Here is a 21,394-nt window from a genome sequence, read left to right on the forward strand (position 1 = left end):
GTCACAGCCAGCAATTTTTTTTTTAATACTAGAAGGACTTCAACTGATTTCACGCTACATGTGCACACTAAAAATGCAGCTAGTGTAACGCAAAGAAATTAAAATTACAATTGAGGTGTCACACAGTAAGCGAAAAAGCTTTACTGATTTGTCTGGTCAGAGAGCTAATAACGACTTCATGCGGAATGCAGTGAAACAAAGGAGTCTTTCTCAAGAGTCAGAGTGTATTTGTGGCCAACACTATTTTGCTTAGGCCATATACGGCTGTACTTGATTATAGGAACATTAGTTAAGTGAGACCATAAAAAACAGCTGTATTTGAGATCACATAGGACTCTGCACATTTTCTCCCTGTGGCAACCAATCAGAAATCTTGCTGACAGGCAAACTTGTACAATACGAATGATCCTATTTAGATTAATTCCTCTTAATGCCTTACACAGGCCTACTTTCCTGGCATATTGTGGAGAGAGCAGGTCAGTTCCATTCAAAATGTGGAGACAGAAAAGGCAAGCTTGATTACTTGATAAAATGTATGACTATACTGGCAGAAAATGTGGAGTGCTCAGTCCTTGTAAAAATATGGCTGATGGGCTCTTCCCCAGCTCAGAGTTCAGCCACAAGGCACTCTGGAAAACGGAACGTCAGCCAGTTAGAGGTCTGCAGAGCTGAGCTTCAGCTGTGGCTGTCATGATGCTTCAGTTCTCTACTCTCTACCTAGTAACATGATATATCCACACATTTTGCCATGAAACTCTGAAATGCCCTCTAATCCCTGGCTCTGGGCTTTGGGCCACAGGATGTTAACCAACATCAGACCTAAAATTCACTCATTTGGTTGGCCTCTCTGCCTCTGCCAGTGACCAGACAAGATCAAATCTGGGCTAGCCCACTAGGTCCAGTGGGCTGATGGGGACACGTGGAGCAGACATGTGAGCTGGCCCAAGCCGAGGTCAGCACAGCTGCAGAGCCAAGCCCAGCCTTGATCAGTCAATCTGCAGGCTCATAAGCAAAAGCAGTGCATCTCGCCACAGGGCACTGAGATTTTGCAGTTGTTGGTTATGCAGTATCACTGTGGCCACAGTTAACTGAAGCATCACTGTGTGACCGTGGGCAAGCCGTCTCCCTGCCTCTCCTCCACCCCCATCTACAAAGTGATGGGCGGGACTGGAGGATCCATAAAGCCCCTTCCAGCAAAGCTGAGGACCAAGAGACCGCGATGAAAAGAGTGAGATTCCAGATGCTCAGGTTCCTTCCAGGCCCAAAGGAGGAGCTGAGGAAAACACTTCAGCAGGCACCATGAGCAGGCAGAGCAGACTTTATCCCCAGCGGTGCAGCCATAAATGTCTGGCAGTGCATCCACAGTTATGGACAAAGTCAGTGAGGAAAGAAGAGTCTGAAGCCGGGGCCCCAGAATGTCTTCACAGTCAGCTCACAAACAAAACTTGTTTTCTATAGGTTTAAACCTAGACAAATAAGCAAGTTAGAAGACAGGATTGGAGAAAATGGAAATCTTTATTTTTAAACACTAGTACATTTTCAAGCTGTTTTAAAAAGAAAAAATCATATTACCTCAAAACTATGCATCGAGGCATATTTATTTTTAACTCTAATCTTACAAACACATAATGAAAGAAACATATTTTATAAATATCTACTCAGAATATGTATTATGAAAAAAAAAGTGTTTAAAAATAACAGCCCCAGATCTCCCTCTTTAAATATATAAAATTCCCAGACAATTCATAAGGATTCTTTCTCAAGAGCCAAAAATTTCACAGAGGCCAACAACTCAGTTCTCATCAGACACAATCAAAAGTAAAAGGGATATAAAAAAATGTAAAAGTTCTATACAAGGGAAATACAGATAGCACACGGGTAAATCTCATTACCATACATGCCATTTGTGTTTTAAAAATGTTTTATAAAAACTGCCATTTAAAACAAGTAAGTGAGAGTCCTTCCCTGACTGTGGAAAATATGTTATCACCCTCCCACCTGGGCCTGGAGGCCCCCACTGGCTCGCGGAGGGAGCGGGCTCTTTTCGTTCTCAGGCCTGAAAGCCACATGTGGGGATCCACCTCCTCTGGCAGTGGCTTTTCTTGGTGAGTGATTTCCTTCACTTAGAAAAATTCTTTGGGATCAAAGGAGACAACTGCTAACAAGTGAAAGCAAGACTAGGAGACAGCTTCAGACTGTGGTATCCAATTAATAATGCGTATTTTGTGGTTCTGGTGACCACACTCTGGGGAGCCTGATTTTCCACTGTCAGAGACACAGCCTGTCACCTACCCCAGGGGAACACACGGCACGGCCCCAGGCTGTCCTTCCTCGGTCCTCTTCTGCCCAAGTCATTCTGTGGCCTGCAGAGCAACGCAGGCACACTATTGCCTCTTCTGACACTTCTTCTGGAAAGAGCTCTTCAAGAACGTGCGATAGACGGGGTCATCCACATATTCATTCTTGAATCTGGAGCTCAGCACTCTCTGTCTCTTTTTCTCCCCTTGGATTATATCTGTTCCATAAAATGTGTCTTCAAATCGCATATCAGAAGCTGTGGACTAAGAACAGCCAGTATTACTCTGCAGAAGAGCAGGCACGTGAGGTCACAGGAACAAAGGCCTGGCCCAGTCAGGGGTGGGGAGGGGTCTGAGGCCCCTTAGGAGGCCGCACCCAGGGGCCATGGAGTGCCTCCCCATCCCCATCTGCTTCCATTTAGCCTCATTTTCTTCAGGATCTCCAGCCCTCGGGGACTTTCCTCAACACAAGCAGAACTAAAGTCTTCTCATTTAAATCTCCCTGACTATTCATGCCCCTGCCCGACATGTGACTGACTTGTCCACAGTCGCTCTAATTCACCCCTATTCCTATTTACCTCTGGGTCTCTGTTCCCGCCACTTACCTGCAACTGTCCTGGTTGCTAGGACACTCCTCTACCCTAAATGTATGGTTACTCTGGCACCTCACTCTTGCACGAAGCTCTCTGTCATTTTGTAAGCCCTCTTCCTTATCCTCTGGCTGCTCACTGTTCATGTGTCAGGGGCTCCCCTTAACTATTTGCTCAACTATGATGGCCCTGAGGCTTTGCATGTGGACTTTTCCTCTCTACGTATGCTCCCCGGCCCTACCTAGCCGCACTCACAACTTCAGTTTTGACATCAATTCTAAAGACGATCAGATGTCTTACTCCAGTTCATACCTCCCTCTGTGGTCAAGCCTGCATGTCCAACTACCCAGCAGGTATCTCAGAATGTTTATCCTGGAGGCACTTAGACTCTTCCTATCCTAGAGTGAACAAGTCTTCTTTCTCCATTGCTGTCCTTCCTAAATTCCATAAATGGCAGCACTACCCCCATCAAATCTAACTATGTTGATCAGAAACCTAAAGGTCTTTGTAAACTTCCCCTTGTCCCCATCCTGTCCAGGACCCCTCCTACATGGACCTTGAAGCCCTCCATCCTTTATTTAACCTTACTGACCCCATGGTGCAGGCCCTCACGCTTCCTCTGCTAAACCACTGTAACAGTGCTGCACCCTAGTCCATTTCTCACAGAACTACTAACAGAAATGTCTCTAAAATCTCTGATTACATGACACCCCTGCTTAATGGTCTTTCAATAGCTTCACTGCCTTTAAGATGATGTCTGTACTTTCTAGGCTGGATGTACATAACCAGACATACTCCTACCCCATGCTTGGATTAGACTGACTTATTTGCAATTCCTGGTCACACTTAATTGTCTCCAGCCTGTCTTTAAATGTACTGTTTTCTTTGCACAGAAGATATCCTATCTTCTCGGTGACTGCCAAAAATGAGGTTCATTCTTTTGGATTCCTGGAACACATTACGTGTCAATGTAGTAGAATGAAGGCATGGGCCGAGATGAGGGTAGGTGTTGCCCCATCAGGGGTTCCTTGGACCCCTTGAAGGTGAGAATATTAGGGACTATAAACTGAATTTTACATGTGCTCCCAACACCAAGCAACGTACTTTGCCACAGTCACTGCTCAGTAAGTGTCAGCCAGGCAAAGAAGGTGGGCTTTTCTGTTATGCTCCAGTAAAGTTTACTTAAAAAAAAAATTTACCCTTTGTTTTCTATTGGAGTGTAGTTGATTTACAACACTGTGTTGGTTCAGGTGTCCAGCCAAGTGATTCAGTTACACATATACCCACTCTTTTTCCATATAGGTCATTACAGAACATTGAGTAGAATTCCCTGTGCTATACAGTAGGTCCTAGTTGATCATCTATTTTGTATGTAGTAGGTGCATATATGTTAATTCCAAACTCCTAATTTATCCTTTCTCCCCCTATTTCTCCTTTGGTAACCATACTTTTGTTTTTGAAGTCTGTCTGTTCCTGTTTTGTAAATAAGTTGATCTGAATTATCTTATAAGTGAGATCATATGATATTTGTCTTCTTACTATTATAATCTCTAGGTCCATCCATGTTGCTACAAATGGAATTATTTCATTCTTTCTATGAGTAACATTCCAGTGTGTGTGTGTGTGTGTATACATACACACCACATCTTCTTTATCCATTCCTCTGTTGATGGACATTTAGGTTGCTTCTATGACGTGGCTATTGTAAACAGTGCTGCAGTGAACACTGGGGTGAATGTATCTTTTTGGATTACAGTTTCCTCCAGATAGATGCGCAGGAGTGGGATTGCTGGGTCATACGGAAGCTCTATCTTACCTTTTTTTTTAAGGAACTTCCATACTGTTCACATTGTGGTGTACTGATTTACATTCCCACTAATAGTGTAGGAGAGTTCCCTTTTCTCTATACCCTCTCCAGCACTGATTGTAGATTTTTTGATGATGACCCTTCCGACCTTTAGGAGATGTGTCAAGGGGTGTGTTTAGAGGTGGCTGTGAGGATAAGTTCAGGCAGTCTGTCTGCTGATGGGTGGGGCCTGAGGCCTCTTCAACACTGGAGCCTGCAGGCTGTTAGGTGGGGCCAGATCTTGGTGCTAAAAGTGCAACCTCCAAGAGAGCTCACAGTGATCAATATTCCCTGGGGCCTCCGCCACCAGTGTCCTTGCCCCCATGGTGACCCAGAGTGGACCCCCTCCTCTCCAGAAGACCCTCCAAGACCCACAGGTAGGCCTAGTTCAGGCTCCTGCGAGTTGCTGCTTTGCCCTGGGTCCCAGTGCATGTGAAGTCTTGTGTGCACCCCAAGAGTGGAGTCTCTGTTTGCCCCAGTCCTGTGGAGCTCCTGCCCTCAAGCCCCACCGGCCTTCAAAGCCAAATGCTCTGACCCAATGCCAGGTGGGGAGCCTGACATGGGGCTCTGGACTCTCGCTCCATCTTCTTGTGGCTTTGTCTCTGGATGTAAAATATCTTTTTTGGTAGGTTCCAGTCTTTTTTGCTGATGGTTGTTCAGCATTTTAGTTGTGATTTTGATGTTTTCATGACGGAACATGAGCTGAAGTCCTTTTACTCTGCTGTCTTGTCTGAAATCGAGGGACTGCTATTAGTTTGGATGCTTCTGTCTCCTTCCTCAGCGTGTGCTGGCTCTTATACCCTCCACGTGGGGTGTGCCAATACTTTGGCCACCTGAAGCAAATAGCCAATCATGGGAAAAATCCTGACACAGGGAAAGACGGAAGGCAAAAGGAGAAGGGGATGACAGAGAACGAGGTGGTTTGACAGCATCAAAGACTCAATGGACATGGATTTGAGCAAATTCTGGGAGATGGTGAAGGACAGGGAAGGCTGGCGTGTTGCAGTCCATGGGGTTGCAAAGAGTCAGACATGACTTGGTGACTGAACAACAATGACAAAGGTCTGGCAGCCCGCACTCACCCCAAGTACACCGGGGTAGCAATCAGCACCGGCTTGTGGGTCTTCCAGCAGCAGCCTGAGACCCCGGAACAGCAGGCGCACGGATTGGCCCCTGCCTGCTGCCCACACATGCTCCCTGGATGGCAGGGGCAGTGACTGGCGGCTGCTTGCGGCTCTCTCAGTGGTCCATGCCCACCTCTGAAGCTCACAAAGGTGGTGCTGGCTCATGCCTACCCCCGGAATTTGTAGGTGGCATCCTGCCACCCGGGAGCATGCGTAGGGAAAGGAGCTCCACTGGCGGTGCCTGCCCCTCTCCTTGCGTGGCCTCCGCAATGGTCCTCGCCTCTCTGAGGGCCCAGGCCTCTTGCATGTGCAGCCTCAGTTGCAATATTCCAGCCTCTCCAGGTTGTCTGCGTGTAGCCAACCCCACTCCTCTCCCTGGGTATGACCTCTGAAGCCCAAGCTTTAGCACCCAGCCCCTGCCTGGGCCAGCACATAAGCGTCTACTGCCAGGGTCACTCTCTGTTTTGCCTTCCAGAAGCTGGTTGTTGCGCTCTCCTCTGAGGCTCTGAAGCTTTGCACCTGTCCAGTGAGGGGACCTTTCCTCCTTCACAGCTCCCTCCCTGGGGCACAGGTCCTGTCCCCACTCCTTTCTCCTTTCTCTCTCTCTTTTTTTTGTTTTTTCTTTCATCCTAACTGATTATGCGGAGGTTTTCTTGCCCTTTCAGAAGTCTGAGGTCTTCTGCCAGTAGTCAGTAGATGTTCTATGCAAACTGTTCAACATATAGGTGTGTTCTGGACACATCTGTGGGAGGAGGTGAGCTCCATGTCCTACTCCTCTGCAATCTTGATTCCTCCTTCCCATAAAGCTTACTTTTATTTATTTATTTTTCATTTATTTTTATTAGTTGGAGGCTAATTACTTTACAATATTGTAGTGGTTTTTGCCATACATTGACATGAATCAGCCATGGATTTACATGTATTCCCCATCCTGATTCCCACTCCCACCTCCCTCTGGGTCTTCCCAGTGCACCAGGCCCGAGCACTTGTCTCATGCATCCAGCATGGGCTGGTGATCTGTTTCACCCTAGATAATATACATGCTTCGATGCTGTTCTCTTGAAACATCCCACCCTCGCCTTCTCCCACAGAGTCCAAAATTCTGTTCTGTACATCTGTGTCTCTTTTTCTGTTTTGCATATAGGGTTAGCATTACCATCTTTGTAAATTCCATATACATGTGTTAGTATGCTGTATTGGTCTTTATCTTTCTGACTTACTTCACTCTGTATAATGGGCTCCAGTTTCATTCATCTCATTGATTCAAATGAATTCTTTTTAATGGCTGAGTAATATTCCATGGTGTATATGTACCACAGCTTCCTTATTCATTCGTCTGCTGATGGGCATCTAGGTTGCTTCCATGTCCTGGCTATTATAAACAGCGCTGTGATGAACATTGGGCTGCACGTGTCTCTTTCAGATCTGGTTTCCTCAGTGTGTATGCCCAGAAGTGGTATTGCTGGGTCATATGACCGTTCTATTTCCAGTTTTTTAAGAAATCTCCACTGTTCTCCATAGCGGCTGTACTAGTTTGCATTCCCACCAACAGTGTAAGAGGGTTCCCTTTTCTCCACACCCTCTCCAGCATTTATTGCTTGTAGACTTTTGGATAGCAGCCATCCTGGCTGGCGTGTAATGGTACCTCATTGTGGTTTTGATTTGCATTTCTCTGATAATGAGTGATGTTGAGCATCTTTTCATGTGTTTGTCAGCCATCTGTATGTCTTCTTTGGAGAAATGTCTGTTTAGTTCTTTGGCCCATTTTTTGATTGGGTCATTTATTTTTCTGGAATTGAGCTTCAGGAGTTGCTTGTATATTTTTGAGATTAATCCTTTGTCTGTTTCCTCATTTGCTATTATTGTCTCCCAATCTGAGGACTGTCTTTTCACCTTGCTTATAGTTTCCTTTGTTGTGCAAAAGCTTTTAAGTTTCATTAGGTCCCATTTGTTTATTTTTGCTTTTATTTCCAATATTCTGGGAGGTGGGTCATAGAAGATCTTGCTGTGATTTATGTCGGAGAGTGTTTTGCCTATGTTCTCCTCTAGGAGTTTTATAGTTTCTGGTCTTACATTTAGATCTTTAATCCATTTTGAGTTTATTTTTGTGTATGGTGTTAGAAAGTGTTCTAGTTTCATTCTTTTACAAGTGGTTGACCAGTTTTCCCAGCACCACTTGTTAAAGAGGTTGTCTTTTTTCCATTGTATATTCTTGCCTCCTTTGTCGAAGATAAGGTGTCCAGAGGTTCGTGGATTTATCTCTGGGCTTTCTATTCTGTTTCATTGATCTATATTTCTGTCTTTGTGCCAGTACCATACTGTCTTGATGACTTTAACGCACTGTTTTTCCTTCCTAATTCCCTATTTTTGCCCCTTGAATGTGTTCCCAACTGGTTTTTAGTGAGATGCCACCAATGTACAGTACACCTCATTATGTCATGGAGGCCCCCTCCCCTGGTGGTGACAGAGGCAGAGCCTAGATTTGAAGGCTTGAAAACAGGTGATCAGTCATAAAGAAGAGACAAACAATGGAACAAAGAAGCTCGAAAACTAAAAACAGGCACAGGTTAAAAGCTGAGCACGTTCGTGAGACAGTCCTCTGGGGTGACAGGCTCCCTCTGTGGCTTCCCCCAGATGCTACCCAGCTTCACCCGGGAAGCAAAGTAAGTGCCTGTGGATGGGCTGGGCACTCTCTGTCATTGGAAGAAAACAGTTTTGGTTCATTCATTCTTGGCAAAGCATTTCCTCTGAGTAATCTTTCTGTTTTATAAGTGCTAAAGTTAAAGAAGAAAATGAAACATCTACAAAAGTGTTGCCACTGTGTGAAGACAGCAAAAGTCAATCTCTCAAATTAATAATAAAACCGATTTACCAGCAGCGACAGTTAATTATGCACCATTGCTATGGTTATTCTGTGAGACAATAAAAGGTAATGGGGCCGTTTCTGAAGTTAGTGGGAAGGAACCCAGCACAATCACCGAGGTGGACTGCTGATTCTCTTGAAAAATTTCTCCCCAAGTCAGCATGTGTCTGGGTGAGCAGAAGTCATTAAAACATGAAGGCCCCCAGTGAGGGCTGCAACCTGCCCTTCCTTAAAACAACAACAACAACAAAACCCCTCTAATTATAAAGTATCTTCCATCAAGAAGTTTTCCAATTAGATTTGTTTCACCAAGTGGAAAAAAAAATAGCATTCATAGACAGGCTAGCCACGGGCCAGAGGGTTATACACAAACCTGAAGGAAAAGCTGGTTTGCTGCAACAGAAGCATCTTATGTCTTTGATTCAGGAAAATCAGAGGTGGCAAAACTGGATTTAGTGACTGTGAGCAAACTAGATTTTGTTCCTGAAGAGGTTTTCTACTAGGCTCATAATAGGTTAGATTCAGAATATCTATGTGATTTATATATTTTTAATTAAAACTTTTTTTTCTCTGAAAATTAAAAAGTTCAATTTGGTGTGACTGCTCTGAGAAATGAATCTTAGAAAACTCAGAAGCTGTGCTCAAGTAAAGCTACATGGGAAAGCACACTGACATTAGAGCCAAATCTACTGTGGAACAAAGAGATTGTGATCAGAGCAACTTTCTCTTAATGTGATTAAGAAATGGTATTTGAAATCTACAAGACCCAGCTGGTAGGATGCTTAATCATACATGAATTAGAAAATCAAAGACCTGAGGGACTTCCAGAGGGCTCCCTATTCCATTTCCCAACCTCTAAATCTCCAGGTGATTTGGAAAATAAAAAAGAAAAAGGAAAGGGAAGGGGATGGAGAATCCAAGGTAAATAGAAGCAACAGGATGAGAGGCAGTCAGCTCGAGCAACCTGGAAAATTGTTCTTAAGAGATTTCAATACCTAGAACACTGACAAATTATCCAGGGTTCTAGGTCTCTTTTAAGGTTTTATAGATGTCTTTACTCTAGGAATACTTTATCTTCCCTTTCCCTGCTGTTTGTTATCTGAGAGTTAACCTATTTTCAGGCACGTGGTTCCCTGCGTGTCACGTTTCCTCACTGGGTGGGTAGCACTGTCACTCTCTTGATTGTTTTACTGTGAAGGACTTTCCCCTCAGGATGCAGCTAAGAAGAAACTCAGTTTACACCTGATGTGGTTTGCTCAGGATCCCACCTGACAGGAGAGGGGCTGAATATACAGGTGAACATTTAAGGAAACACATGGTTTCTCCAAGCTAATCTAGGATAACTCTATCATTGCCTAAAAGTATATTATTAGCATGCAATGAAAACAAAGGATGTCATTTATTCAGGAAAAAAATTCATTTTAGTCAGAAAAAGCCCCTCATTCAAATTTCCTACTTTAGTGTTTATCATTTCACAAATGCACTAGATGTAATTCTAAATGAGTAAAACTGGCTTCATTTCAGGGTCCAGAAAATATTTTAAGATACAATAATGAAAACTAAGTTATTGTGAATTATATTTTTTAGCAACTTCAATTTTGATTATTTGTCCATGTTTGTCTTTTAATGGTATGTACAGGGCTTGAAACTAATAATGCTTTCTTTAAAAAAAAAAAAAAAAAACCCTTTAGTATTCCCACAACTAGTAGTTGGGCTTTGTTTATTCCTTCTTTTATAAAAGTGAGAGTTTCATTTAATTATGAATTGACACAACCATTAATGAACTTCAGAGAGAGAGAAGTTGATCAAAACAGTTGACCGTGAAAACATGGGTTTGAACTGCATGGGTCCACTTATACACAAACTTTTTTCACTAGTAAACCTGATGGTACTATACGATCCATAGCTGGTTGAATTCATGGATGTGGAACCATGAACAGAAAGGGTCTGACTATACCAGCCATATGTGAGTGTGTGGAGAGTCAGCACCCCAACTCCCCACACTGTTCAAGGCTGCACTGTGTATATGATAGTTCAGTTCAGTGGCTACAGCAAACTAGATGTTCGTTATACTGAATCTCCATTAATCTCCTACTGAAAGCCTTCTTTTAACGTGGCTTCCACTAACGAGATTGTAAATGTCTTGATGGTATCTTTGTATGTTCCCAGTTTTCTTGCACAGAATACGTACTCAATAACTTTTTGTAAGCCAACAGATGTTAACATAAAGAAGCATCATTTGACCTCATTAGAAAGAAAAATGAGGAACTTGCACTGGTTTCCCTGTTTCTGACCAAGTATATTTGTTTTGGATTAAACAGATTTCAATAAGGGAAAAGATGCACTGGCTTCCTAAAACATCAGTCCAAAGGCCTGAGTGTGTTTCCACTGGGCTCAGGAAACAGTGCTGGAGGAGGGATTCATAGGGCAGACCCCTCAGAGAGATTATCCAGTACTTACGAATCGAGCTTTCACTCTCTTAGGTAACTCTTCGTCTAAAGTGTAGATGTCCTCTCTCTTCATTGCTATCTGGGATCCATCTTCAAATTCAACCTAATGAAAAATAAAGCAGTGAGCATGGTATATTTTTTAAAAAGCAAGAAGCATTCACCATTTCCTTCAGGGTTCCAATTAGCTACACACACAAAAAAAAAAAGAGAGAAAAAGGATTCAAACAGAACAAACAAGAGAATTAGCCAACAGCCAAGGAAGGGAGAAAAGCTCTTTTCCTTATCAGACCAAGAACAAAGCATGTCTCAAACAGGCCAAAATTCTTGAAAATGAGTGTCCTGGAATATGTGATATGAAAACTTTATGCCCCCAAAGCAAAGAAAGAAAAATAACTGCTGCTCAGATGATTTCTCAGAACATGAGACTGTGGCCAGTTTAGCATTAAGACTGGTGGAGCCTGTCAGTGCTCTTTGTTTCTTTAAGATGCTCTGATGACTTAAGAGGGAGGACTGTTTCTCTTTGAGAAAAAAGTGATGACATATTTTACTCTTATCTATATATAATCCTCCCAGATAAAATAATTTCTCAAGTTCTTATAGAGCTTTAACTTTCAAAACTCACTTTTGTTAAATTCAACCAAAAGGCCAGAAAAATCTCAGGTTCCCCTCAATCTCATGTGTCAACCATGTCAATGTGTGAAAATACATAACCATCTAAATGAAAATGTTTAAAACTTGTTTTTCCAAGCTATTCAAATGGAAGTAAATATTTTCATTATCTTTTTTTTTTTTCAATATTTTATGCTGTTTTGTTAGAGAAAAAGTAAGTGACATTGAATAACAGAAACGTAATCTGGAGAACTTCATCAAACACCCTATTCAAAGTGATCCTGATCTAGGCTTAATCCTACATGAACTCTCCCAGAAGAAAACAAGGGATGCAATTGAGGTAGAATATCTAATTCTAATATGTTCTTAACTGTGAACCATTTATGGTATTTTTCAAGTTTCTAAATCGTCTGTCTGAATTCTCTTAAGGAATAAATATATGCTTGCAATTCTAATTAAAATAAGGTGAGTTAAATCATGTCACTGTGCTATGTTAATAAAAACAATCTGCTGAAGTTCGAAAAACTACTGAAGGTAAAATATATAATTAAACTTTGTATTATCCACATCTGCTCCCGTTTGACAGAGCTCAAACAGTGGTGCGGAAGTAGGTCTTGGTCATGGGCACTTTCTCTGCTACTTCCCAGAAGGCTGAGACGGGAAGGCTTTTCTTCCTGGCCTTGTCTCAACAGAATGGTTTCTTTAACATTTAATTAGGCCAAGGTGTCATCCCATTTATACAGTCTGATCACATAGCTAGAACTACCTGTGCCTACCTTTCTTCTGTTGCCAATCATTTGAGAATTCTAAAAGAGAAAAAGTCAGTTTTAAAACAGAGGAATTATGGTATGGTGACCAACCATTCCAGTTTGTCCGGGACTGAGGGGTCCCGCAGGATACAAGATTTTCAGTGCTAAAATCCAGGACAGTCCCTCAAAGGCTATGTTGGTTGTTCACCAGAGTTTGGACAGGGCAGAGAGTAAATTCTGGCTCTTCCCTTTACCAGCTCTGTGAACTTGGACAAATTATGAAATTTGCTGAGCCCTGTCCCCCCTTATTTGTAAAGTAGTAAAGTAGGATTCAAAAACCCTATCTTGGAGAGTTACTCTGAGGACCCCCAAATGCATATACCCAGGATATTTAGCACTGTGCAATAGATATTTTGGTTCTATTTTTATAAATGTCTTTGCTTAGTCAATGGTGAGGCTGAATAATTAGACACAGAACACAAAATGACCTCAAAAGGCCACTTGGTTTAATGAGGAATTTTAAACTACTTGTACTTGAGAGACAATTTTAATATTAGTCTTAACTTTTTCATTGAGTCTATAAATATGCTCACTGTTCTATGTTGATAGGCCATCATAAATTCGACTGAAGTTAACACGCTGATTACTAATTAGCCAGAATTTCAACATGTCCTCATTATGATACCTTTCATGTAGCTAATAGCTTTGCTACATGTAAGATGCTTCACTTTTGCATGTATTGTTTAATTAAATGTAATTATTTTCTTTTCAATGATGTAGTAAAGCTCTTTTCTAGGAGACTCCAGTATTACCAGCCTGTCTTGTAATTTTTGCCTGATTTTGGACATTCTGATACAAAAACGCTCCAACACCTAACCTGCTATAAATGACCTCAATCTGCAACTTAACACTGTCACCAGTACAGAGGGGAAAATGGCCTTTGAGTGCACACACACACACAAACACACACACAGCATATGTATATTCTCCCCTCCTCACTCCCCTTGGCTTTTTTTACACCTTAAAAAATGTCTTTCCCTAAGTTTTCCAAATGTCTTTGAACACTGCTAATTACACTGTGCTCCAGTTTTTGGTACAGTCTTTTAATGTTCTTTTTCCATTTAAGCCCAAGCCCCTTATCAGTCTTTGAACAATTTCTCTGAGGAAACTGGAAGTCTTATCATTCTCAAGCTGTTTTTAACTTAACAGGCCTGAACCTTCTTGCTTTTTCTCCTTTTACTTCAATCTTCCTGTTTTTACACTACTGCTTGAGAATGTTGATTTCTGCCATCACATTACTAGAAGTACTATAATGTATTGGTTTTAATAAATCTGTTCCTTTTTTAAGTCTTTCTGAAAGAACAGAAATGCACATGTGCCATTCATGTTGTTTTTCTTATTAGAGCTTAACTCATCCTCACTTCTAATAGGGATATAGTTCATTAGTTCATTTTTTAATTGTATAAGTGTTAGTCACTCAATCGTGTCTGACTCTGTGACTCCACAGACTGTAGCCTGCCAGGCTCTTCTGTCCATGGAATTCTCTAGGCAAGAAGAGTGGAATGGGTTGCCATTTCCTTCTTCAGGGGATATTCCCAACCCATGGATCAAACCCCAGTCTCCTGCAATGCAGGAATCTTCTTTACTGTCTGAGCCATCAGGGAAGACCTTTTAATTGTATACATATTTTTTAATAATATATACAGTTGTTCAGTGAACAGACTTCCCAACTGACAACTGTACTTTTCATCACAAAAGCATCCTATAAAGAAACCTGCCTGCCAATGCAGGAGACCTCAGAGATGCAGGTTTGATCCCTGGATCAGGAAGATCCCCTAGAGGAGAGCATGGCAACCCAGTCCAGTATTCCTGCTTGGAGAATCCGCATGGACAGAGGAGCCTGGGCAGGCTACAGTTCATTGGGTTGCAAAGAGTCAGACACAGCTGAAGCGACTTAGCACGCATGCACGCCTGGGTGCACAAATGGCTCCGTCTGTGCTGAGGCACCACTGGTTTAGGTTTGCTGAAATGTCAACAGGGATGACGTCTGTCAGGGAAAAGCCACCCATTCAGGGGCTGCTGGGTGATGAACAGCCGTCACTGACTTGGCTTAGTTAGATAATCCAGCCACTTATTCTTTTCCCATATAACAGGAACACAAGAAAGCAGCCTACCATCCAGTCGGTCATCTTTTTGACCTAACTATATTCCTGACTATTAATCCATTCATCAAATAAATGTTGTTAGTTTCCCAGTATTGAACTTTATTATTCCCAGAATAAAACTCTATTATCTGGGTCATCAGTCTTTGAAACTTGCCGTTTTTATAAAACAGTAGGTGTTCTAAATTCATGTAGCTTCTTGACCCATAGCACACTGGATATACCAGCTGCCCTCTGGCTTCTCTTGTCCATCTCAGCAAGCTCACACCCAGGGCAGCACTCACCTGGTACATGTGGGCAACATTTGATCCGAGATACTTGGCCCCGTAGAGTTTGCCATCAGGCCACTTGACTTGGACGACTTCTCCCTCGGCAGGAGGGCCCAGTTTCACACAGTCTCGGCTCTGCAGAGTAAACGGAGTCGGGCTTTTCAAGGCAAATGTCTAAGTGACTGCATTTAGAACTTAGCAAATGATGAACTCCTGACAATTAAAAGGAGTTATTGCCTCTGTGTTTTATGGATTATGATCTTGCATGGGTGTTCAGGGGAAGAGTTATGAGCCAAAGGAGTACTTAAAGATTCAGCCTAGATCATAAAGTTGCAAAGGAACCACCATAATCCAAGAAGGAAGAAACATCGGCATTTACGTTTGCTATTTGACAGAGAATTGTTCAGAGGGTAAGTAAAATGTGCATAGAAACTGCTTTGGCTGAAAAATAGACTGGCTAATGATTTATAACACCTGACATTTATGCAGTGTCTTGCAGTCAACAAAATGCTTTAACACACATCTCATCTGATCCCCACAATCATTCCATGAAGTAGGCAGAGAATATGAATTGCCCCCATTTTACTGACAAGGAAACTGAGCCTCTGAGCAGGCTCTGGAGAAGTGAAGCTGTGTAAGAGACAAAGAACTGAGGACACTGGGGCCAGAAGAGAAGCAGACCATGATTGGAGTTGGTAGATCTTGAAGAAGCAGCAAGGGAAAAGTGCCAGGAACATCCCCCAGTGTGTCCGGTGAGGCTGGGAGGGTGGTGTCCTGTTTAGCAGCCCTTTTCTGAAGAACCCTGGACATTCCTCAACAGGCCTTCTTCTGCCTGCATCTCCCATTCACTGACTAGCCCCTCCTTTCATGGGTGATCATGGGGACACCTATGACCAGTCTTCTTACTTTACTTCTTCCACTCTACTCCACCTCCTTAGGCAGCAACTCTGGAGTAAATTCGCCAGTAGTTCATCCTGGAAAATCCTTTTTTGTGGGGTACGGGGTTAGTTTACAGATAGAGTTTGCAAACTTAAACTTGTATGTATTGAGTATGACAATAAAATCTTAATACAAAGGAATCAAATACTTGACTACTTTGATAAACTTTCTGCACATTTAACAATTCATGTTTTGCTAATCCTGGTATTTTACTGATGAGGCCAATCTCACTGACTGAAATGCACACTTGACCAGTCAAGTTATAAATGCAGACTGGGCATGATCCTGTGGTTTAAATGAGAGGCACACACAGGAAATATTTAGTGGTTTATGATTAGAAACCCACCATATATTACTTTTCATTATTAACAGAAAGTTTGCTTCATAAAGGAGTGGTCCTTTTACTCAGCTTCCTTGGTGGTTCAGATGGCAAAGAATCTGCTTGCAAGGTGGGAGACCTGGGTTCGATCCCTGGGTTATTGCTGGATTCAAGAGTATACATGGCAAGTATGTATACTTTCTCACTGCAGACAATGCTTCCACTTAAAGCTATAGGCAAACAAACAAAGAAGAGGCTCTGCAGAGTTGATAGTCTGCATCAAACTTAGTCAAATGAAAATAATTTTCTTATTGGCTTTCATAATATTTGACCTCAGGCAATGCAGAACTGAAAAGGTAAGATGAACTGTATTCTATACAAGCCCCCAGGGTTATCATATCACTTTTCATTTCCCTTCCCTTCCCAAGATGCACCTCGTACTAAGAACATTGGAAGGTGTAGCTAGCTTCTAAATAGACACTGTCTGGTCTCTTGGGTTAGGAAGCTACATCAGCTCTGGGATAACTGAGCTAAAACCCAGATGCTTTGGTGATGGGGGCAGGGGGAAAACAAGAGTATGTTTCTTCCTTCATCTAAAGATTTTCTCCATGTGGAGGAAGCACTACTGGGGGTAATAACTCCTGGCTTTTTTTTTAATTCACTTTTAAAAACTTCTTACTGGAGTATAGTTGCTTTACAGTGTATTAGTTTCAGGTACACAGCAAAATGAATCAGTTTTATAATACACACACACACACACACATACATATATCTACTCTTTTTAGATTCTTTTCCCATATAGGCCATAACAGAGTATTGAGTTCCTTGTACCATACAGTACATCCTTATTAGTCATTTATTTTATATACTGTAGTCTATATATGTCAATCCCAATCTCCCAATTTATCCCACCCCTGCCAAAGCGATCTACTGATTCAATGCAATCCCTATCAAACTACCAATGGCATTATTCACAGAATTAGGACAGTTTTACAATTTGTATGGAAACACAGAAGACCCTGAATAGCCAAAGCACTCTTAAGGAAGAAAAGCAGAGCTGGAGGAATCTGGAGGCTGGTAACTTCTGGTTTGCCCCTCACTTTCTTTCTGTGGAGCTGCTCTGCTCCTTCCACAGAGGGAATGGGCGGTGTCCTGCACCACAGGTCGCCAGAAGGCCTAATTCTCAGGTCCAGTATGTCAGAAGAATCCTCCGCCCATAGATGTAAGCCACACTCTCCAGCATCTGCTTTATTACAAATAAAGGAGGTATTTCACATTTTCAAACCCTGACTTCCTTCTCTCTTTAACTGCTTGCCCTCAGGCCCTTTCAATTGGCCCTTCTTCAGCCCCAAAAGAGGCAAGTCAAGGCCTCAATGGATATGAAGCCACAGTCCCACCTACTCAGTCACCACAAGCCACCTCCAAGTGGGGAAGCTATGCCCTTAATTTTACAGATTTGACCTTCAACACAGGTTTACTAGCCTTTAGAATAACTACCGCAGACCAATCCTGAGCTGCAGTTCCTGGTACCGTATCACCAAGGTGTTGCCAATGGCCACAGAGATATGCCTGAGCAATGCATAAAGGATACTCAAGGCATTTATCATGAACACACAACCTTGTTAGTAAACTAAATGTATGCAACCTTAGAGTGAGGAACAATTCTTTCTTGAAAAGGTGTCCGAAACTAAATGTATGAGATACAGTTTGTTTCTTACTGTCGGCAGACACTTGACTCACAGCAAATCTTAATTTGGCACAGAGCACCTGACCTCAAAGAGGCCTCCCAGCTCAGCGTCCACCTAACTGCTCTGTATCAGTCACAGTCACTTCACACACTCTCACGTCAGAATCTAGGGAAGACAATCTTGCTTGCTTTCTCAATTTCTTGCTTTCAGAACTCTTTTTCCTTTATTCATAGTGGAAGAATAAAGAGTAACCAAGCAGACTGAACATAAGGCTGCATGTAAGAACACAAGAACATAAGGCTGTTTCGAGAGTTTCCCTTCCCCCGTCACCACCAGGCGGCACTATTCTCAGTCGTGATGTGCAGCTTCCCACCGTTTGCTAGGTCCTTTAGGTGGAAGAGGATATACTTAGATCTGCATACAACTTCATTAGTGAGTAACATTATTTACACCCCAGCTACCTTCCAAATGGGCTAAAAGCAGCTCACAGTAAAACACAAAAGCATTTATTTCTGTAACACCTAGTCTCCTCCATAGAGAAATGGGTCTCAAATCTTGAGTCTGCCAGAAACTTCCTATTACTACATGGTGTATATAAAGCATTTAAACAAGAATGGGATTAGGAGTATGTAGACTGATGAAGTTAAAAAGTTTGATATTTATGCTTCCCTGACTCCTCCAGTGCAGAAACTGCTGGCTGTTCCTTCAAACGGTCACAGTCACTAATCTGATATCTATTTACTGACCACCTGTTTGAGACACTAGAGGAGTCAGTGGTGTCTAGCTCTTCAAGGTAGGGACAGACAGAGGGTGTCATGCCCATGCCTGGAGGCCTGTCACACTGCAAGGGCTGGAATCCATGTGGAGTGTGTGAGCTTCGGCCACCAGAACAGAATTTGTATTTGATTTATAGATTGGGTTTCTGAGTAAGACTTCATGCAGGAAAAAAAAAAAAAGTTTCTGTTAAAAGGTCCCTGCTGTGCGTGAGGAATCAAACAAAGCAGAGCTTCTTCAAGTGTGGTCTGAACCACTAGGGACACACGTTACAATTGGAGGTTCCAGCTGCCACTGCCCACCACTCTATGTGACTTGGATGGTTTTTTAAGCATTATAGAATGGACCTCCTGATGCAGTCCTTGGTGTGCTGCTGGAACAAGTGAACACCTCTGCTGGAAAAGTATATGCATTAAAAACCTTGACTAATACATTTCTCCCACCTGATGTCTAGACTCTCAGAAGTTTGCCTTCACCTGCCATAAACACCTGTTTACCCTTTGCTGTACTGCCTCCAGGGATGTGTGAACTCCCCTGAAATCTGCCAGTGCTTTGTCCACAGGGACACTGGTGTCTGGAGCTATCAGTCAGCCTGTAGCTAGAGTACTACACAAGTGAAGTGAAAATGAAAGACAGAAGTGGTCATCACACTCAAGAGTAGACTTTTGCCTATGATTAGAGGACTGAGATGAGCCACAATTCCAGTGACAGGACGGTGTCATATCACATTCTTGCCAAAGTCATGCCAAACCCCCGTACTTTATCTACTAACAAAAGGGAAAAGCCCAACAGCCAGTCTGATTATTGGAATTCCAAAGTCACTGTGTTTTTGGAACTCCTACTAGGCCCTTTAAAAGTGACGTCTAGAGGCAGCAGCTGTCCTTGCACGCTGCCTACCTTACTCTCTCTCCCACTCCCTGCCTCTACTCTACTAAGTATAATCCACAGGGCAGGCAGCCCCATCTACCAGTCTGATTACACCAGATGAAGACACGGTACATGAAATCCTGGTAATTCATCAGCATACAGTTTGGAACCTCAGACAATCCCCCACGCAGAAAATGCCTAAATGACCGAGAGTAAACTGATGCCGGCAGCTGCACTGAGGGGTAATCACCAGCTCATTGCTGACCTTGGGCAGGGATTAACAAGATGATAGGCACGTGCCCATCAACCTGGCTATCTGTCATCGGTTTGGCTCCTCAGCCTCTGAAACCCCTTCTCCCTTTCGAAGTCTCAATGGAAGACAGAGCTCACGTGCCATGACAAATGCTGAAAGATGCCAGATACTCTCTGGCCCAGCATCCCTGGCAGCAGGTAGAGGCTGGGCCAGGCCAATTTTGGCTCCACCTGCCCAGGATGTAAAACCTGTGACCAGAGATGCAGAGAAACAGTGGAGGCGGATGCTCTCAAAGGTAGCAGCAGCTCGCGTGTGTTGATGGCAGAGCCCTGCTCCAGGGCCCCAGAAGGGGAGATGACCTGGTCCTATTCACCTCCCAGCTGAGCAGCCTCCCTTTCTCACCTGTTGTCTGACCTTGTTTTTCTGAATTCTTGGATATCCTGTGGGTGTCCTAATAACTTTCTTACCAAGTTTCTGTAGCACCTAAATCACTTACAGTAAGTTTTTTGTTTTTGGCTGCGCTGTACAGCTTGCGGGATCTTAGTTTGGTGACCGGAGATTGAACCCAGGTCTGGCAATCAAAGTGAAGAAGCCTAACCACTGGACTACCAGGGAATCTCTGAGTTCCAGTTAGTTTTTGTTGCTTGCTGCTAATGACCTTGACAGATAAGTAATGGTAGGTTTGGGTGGTGGCAGTTCCCTCCTCACAATGTGGGGAAAGATCCTTTGAATTAACAGTGGAATATAAAAATGGAAGTTTTCCCATACCACCTAATCCCCATTCAAAGGACCTGTGAGGAAAACCATCCCTCAAAGAGGAAGGGAACATATTCATGGCACCACCCACCTATTCACAAGACATGGCCCTAGATGATTCATAACTGCCCCCAAGTTGTATTTTCTTGGGCTCCAAAATCACTGCGGACAGTGACTGCAGCCATGAAATTAAAAGATGTTTGCTCCTTGGAAGAAAAGCTATGACAAACCCAGACAGTGTATTAAAAAGCAGAGGCATCACTTTGCCGACAAAAGTCCATTTAGTCAAAGCTATGGCTTTTCCAGTAGTCATGTATGGATGTGAGAGTTGGACCATAAAGAAGGCTGAGTGCTGAAGAATTGATGCTTTCTAACTGTGCTGCTGGAGAAAACTCTTGAGAGTCCCGTGAACTGCAAGGAGATCAAATCAGTCAATCCTAAAGGAAATCAATTCTGAATATTCATTGGAAGGACTGATGCTGAAGCTCCAATATTTTGGCTACCTGATGCGAAGAGCTGACTCATTAGAAAAGACCCTGATGCTGGGAAAGATTGAAGGCAGGAGGAGAAGAAGACTACAGAGAATGAGATGGTTGGATGGTATCATGGACTCAATGGACATGAGTTTGAGCAAACTTCAGGTAGATAGTGAAGGACAGAGAAGCCTGGCATACTGCAGCCCATGGGATTACAAAGAGTTGTACACAACTTCGCAACTAAACAACAATAACCAAGTTTCCAATGTACTTTGCAGTCTGAAGATGTGCTCTCTGTAGTGGAAGCCCTTTGAGGGGGTTCTCAAGGAGATGACTTCCAAAGGGACATACCATATTATGTGG

General features: G+C 42.9%; 1 protein-coding gene across 4 annotated transcripts in view; it reads right to left on the reverse strand.

Annotated features, from left to right (window-relative positions):
• Positions 1 to 1,532: 1,532 nt before the first annotated feature.
• Positions 1,533 to 21,394, reverse strand: part of KDM4C (lysine demethylase 4C) — a 397,429-nt gene continuing 377,567 nt past the window's right edge. For 3 of the 4 annotated variants that reach the window (XM_065907905.1, XM_065907906.1, XM_065907907.1), the window contains 3 exons: positions 14,975 to 15,094; positions 11,181 to 11,273; positions 1,533 to 2,561 (listed from right to left, as the gene is read on the reverse strand). In XM_065907905.1, coding sequence (XP_065763977.1) covers positions 2,385 to 2,561; positions 11,181 to 11,273; positions 14,975 to 15,094 — 390 coding nt within the window. In that variant the 3' untranslated portion in view covers positions 1,533 to 2,384. The remainder of the gene's footprint in view (positions 2,562 to 11,180; positions 11,274 to 14,974; positions 15,095 to 21,394) is intronic. The other variant, XM_065907903.1, reaches the window with a different exon arrangement.

The sequence above is a fragment of the Muntiacus reevesi genome, chromosome 17 (assembly GCF_963930625.1).
Source record: "Muntiacus reevesi chromosome 17, mMunRee1.1, whole genome shotgun sequence".
Taxonomy (NCBI): Eukaryota; Metazoa; Chordata; class Mammalia; order Artiodactyla; family Cervidae; genus Muntiacus; species Muntiacus reevesi.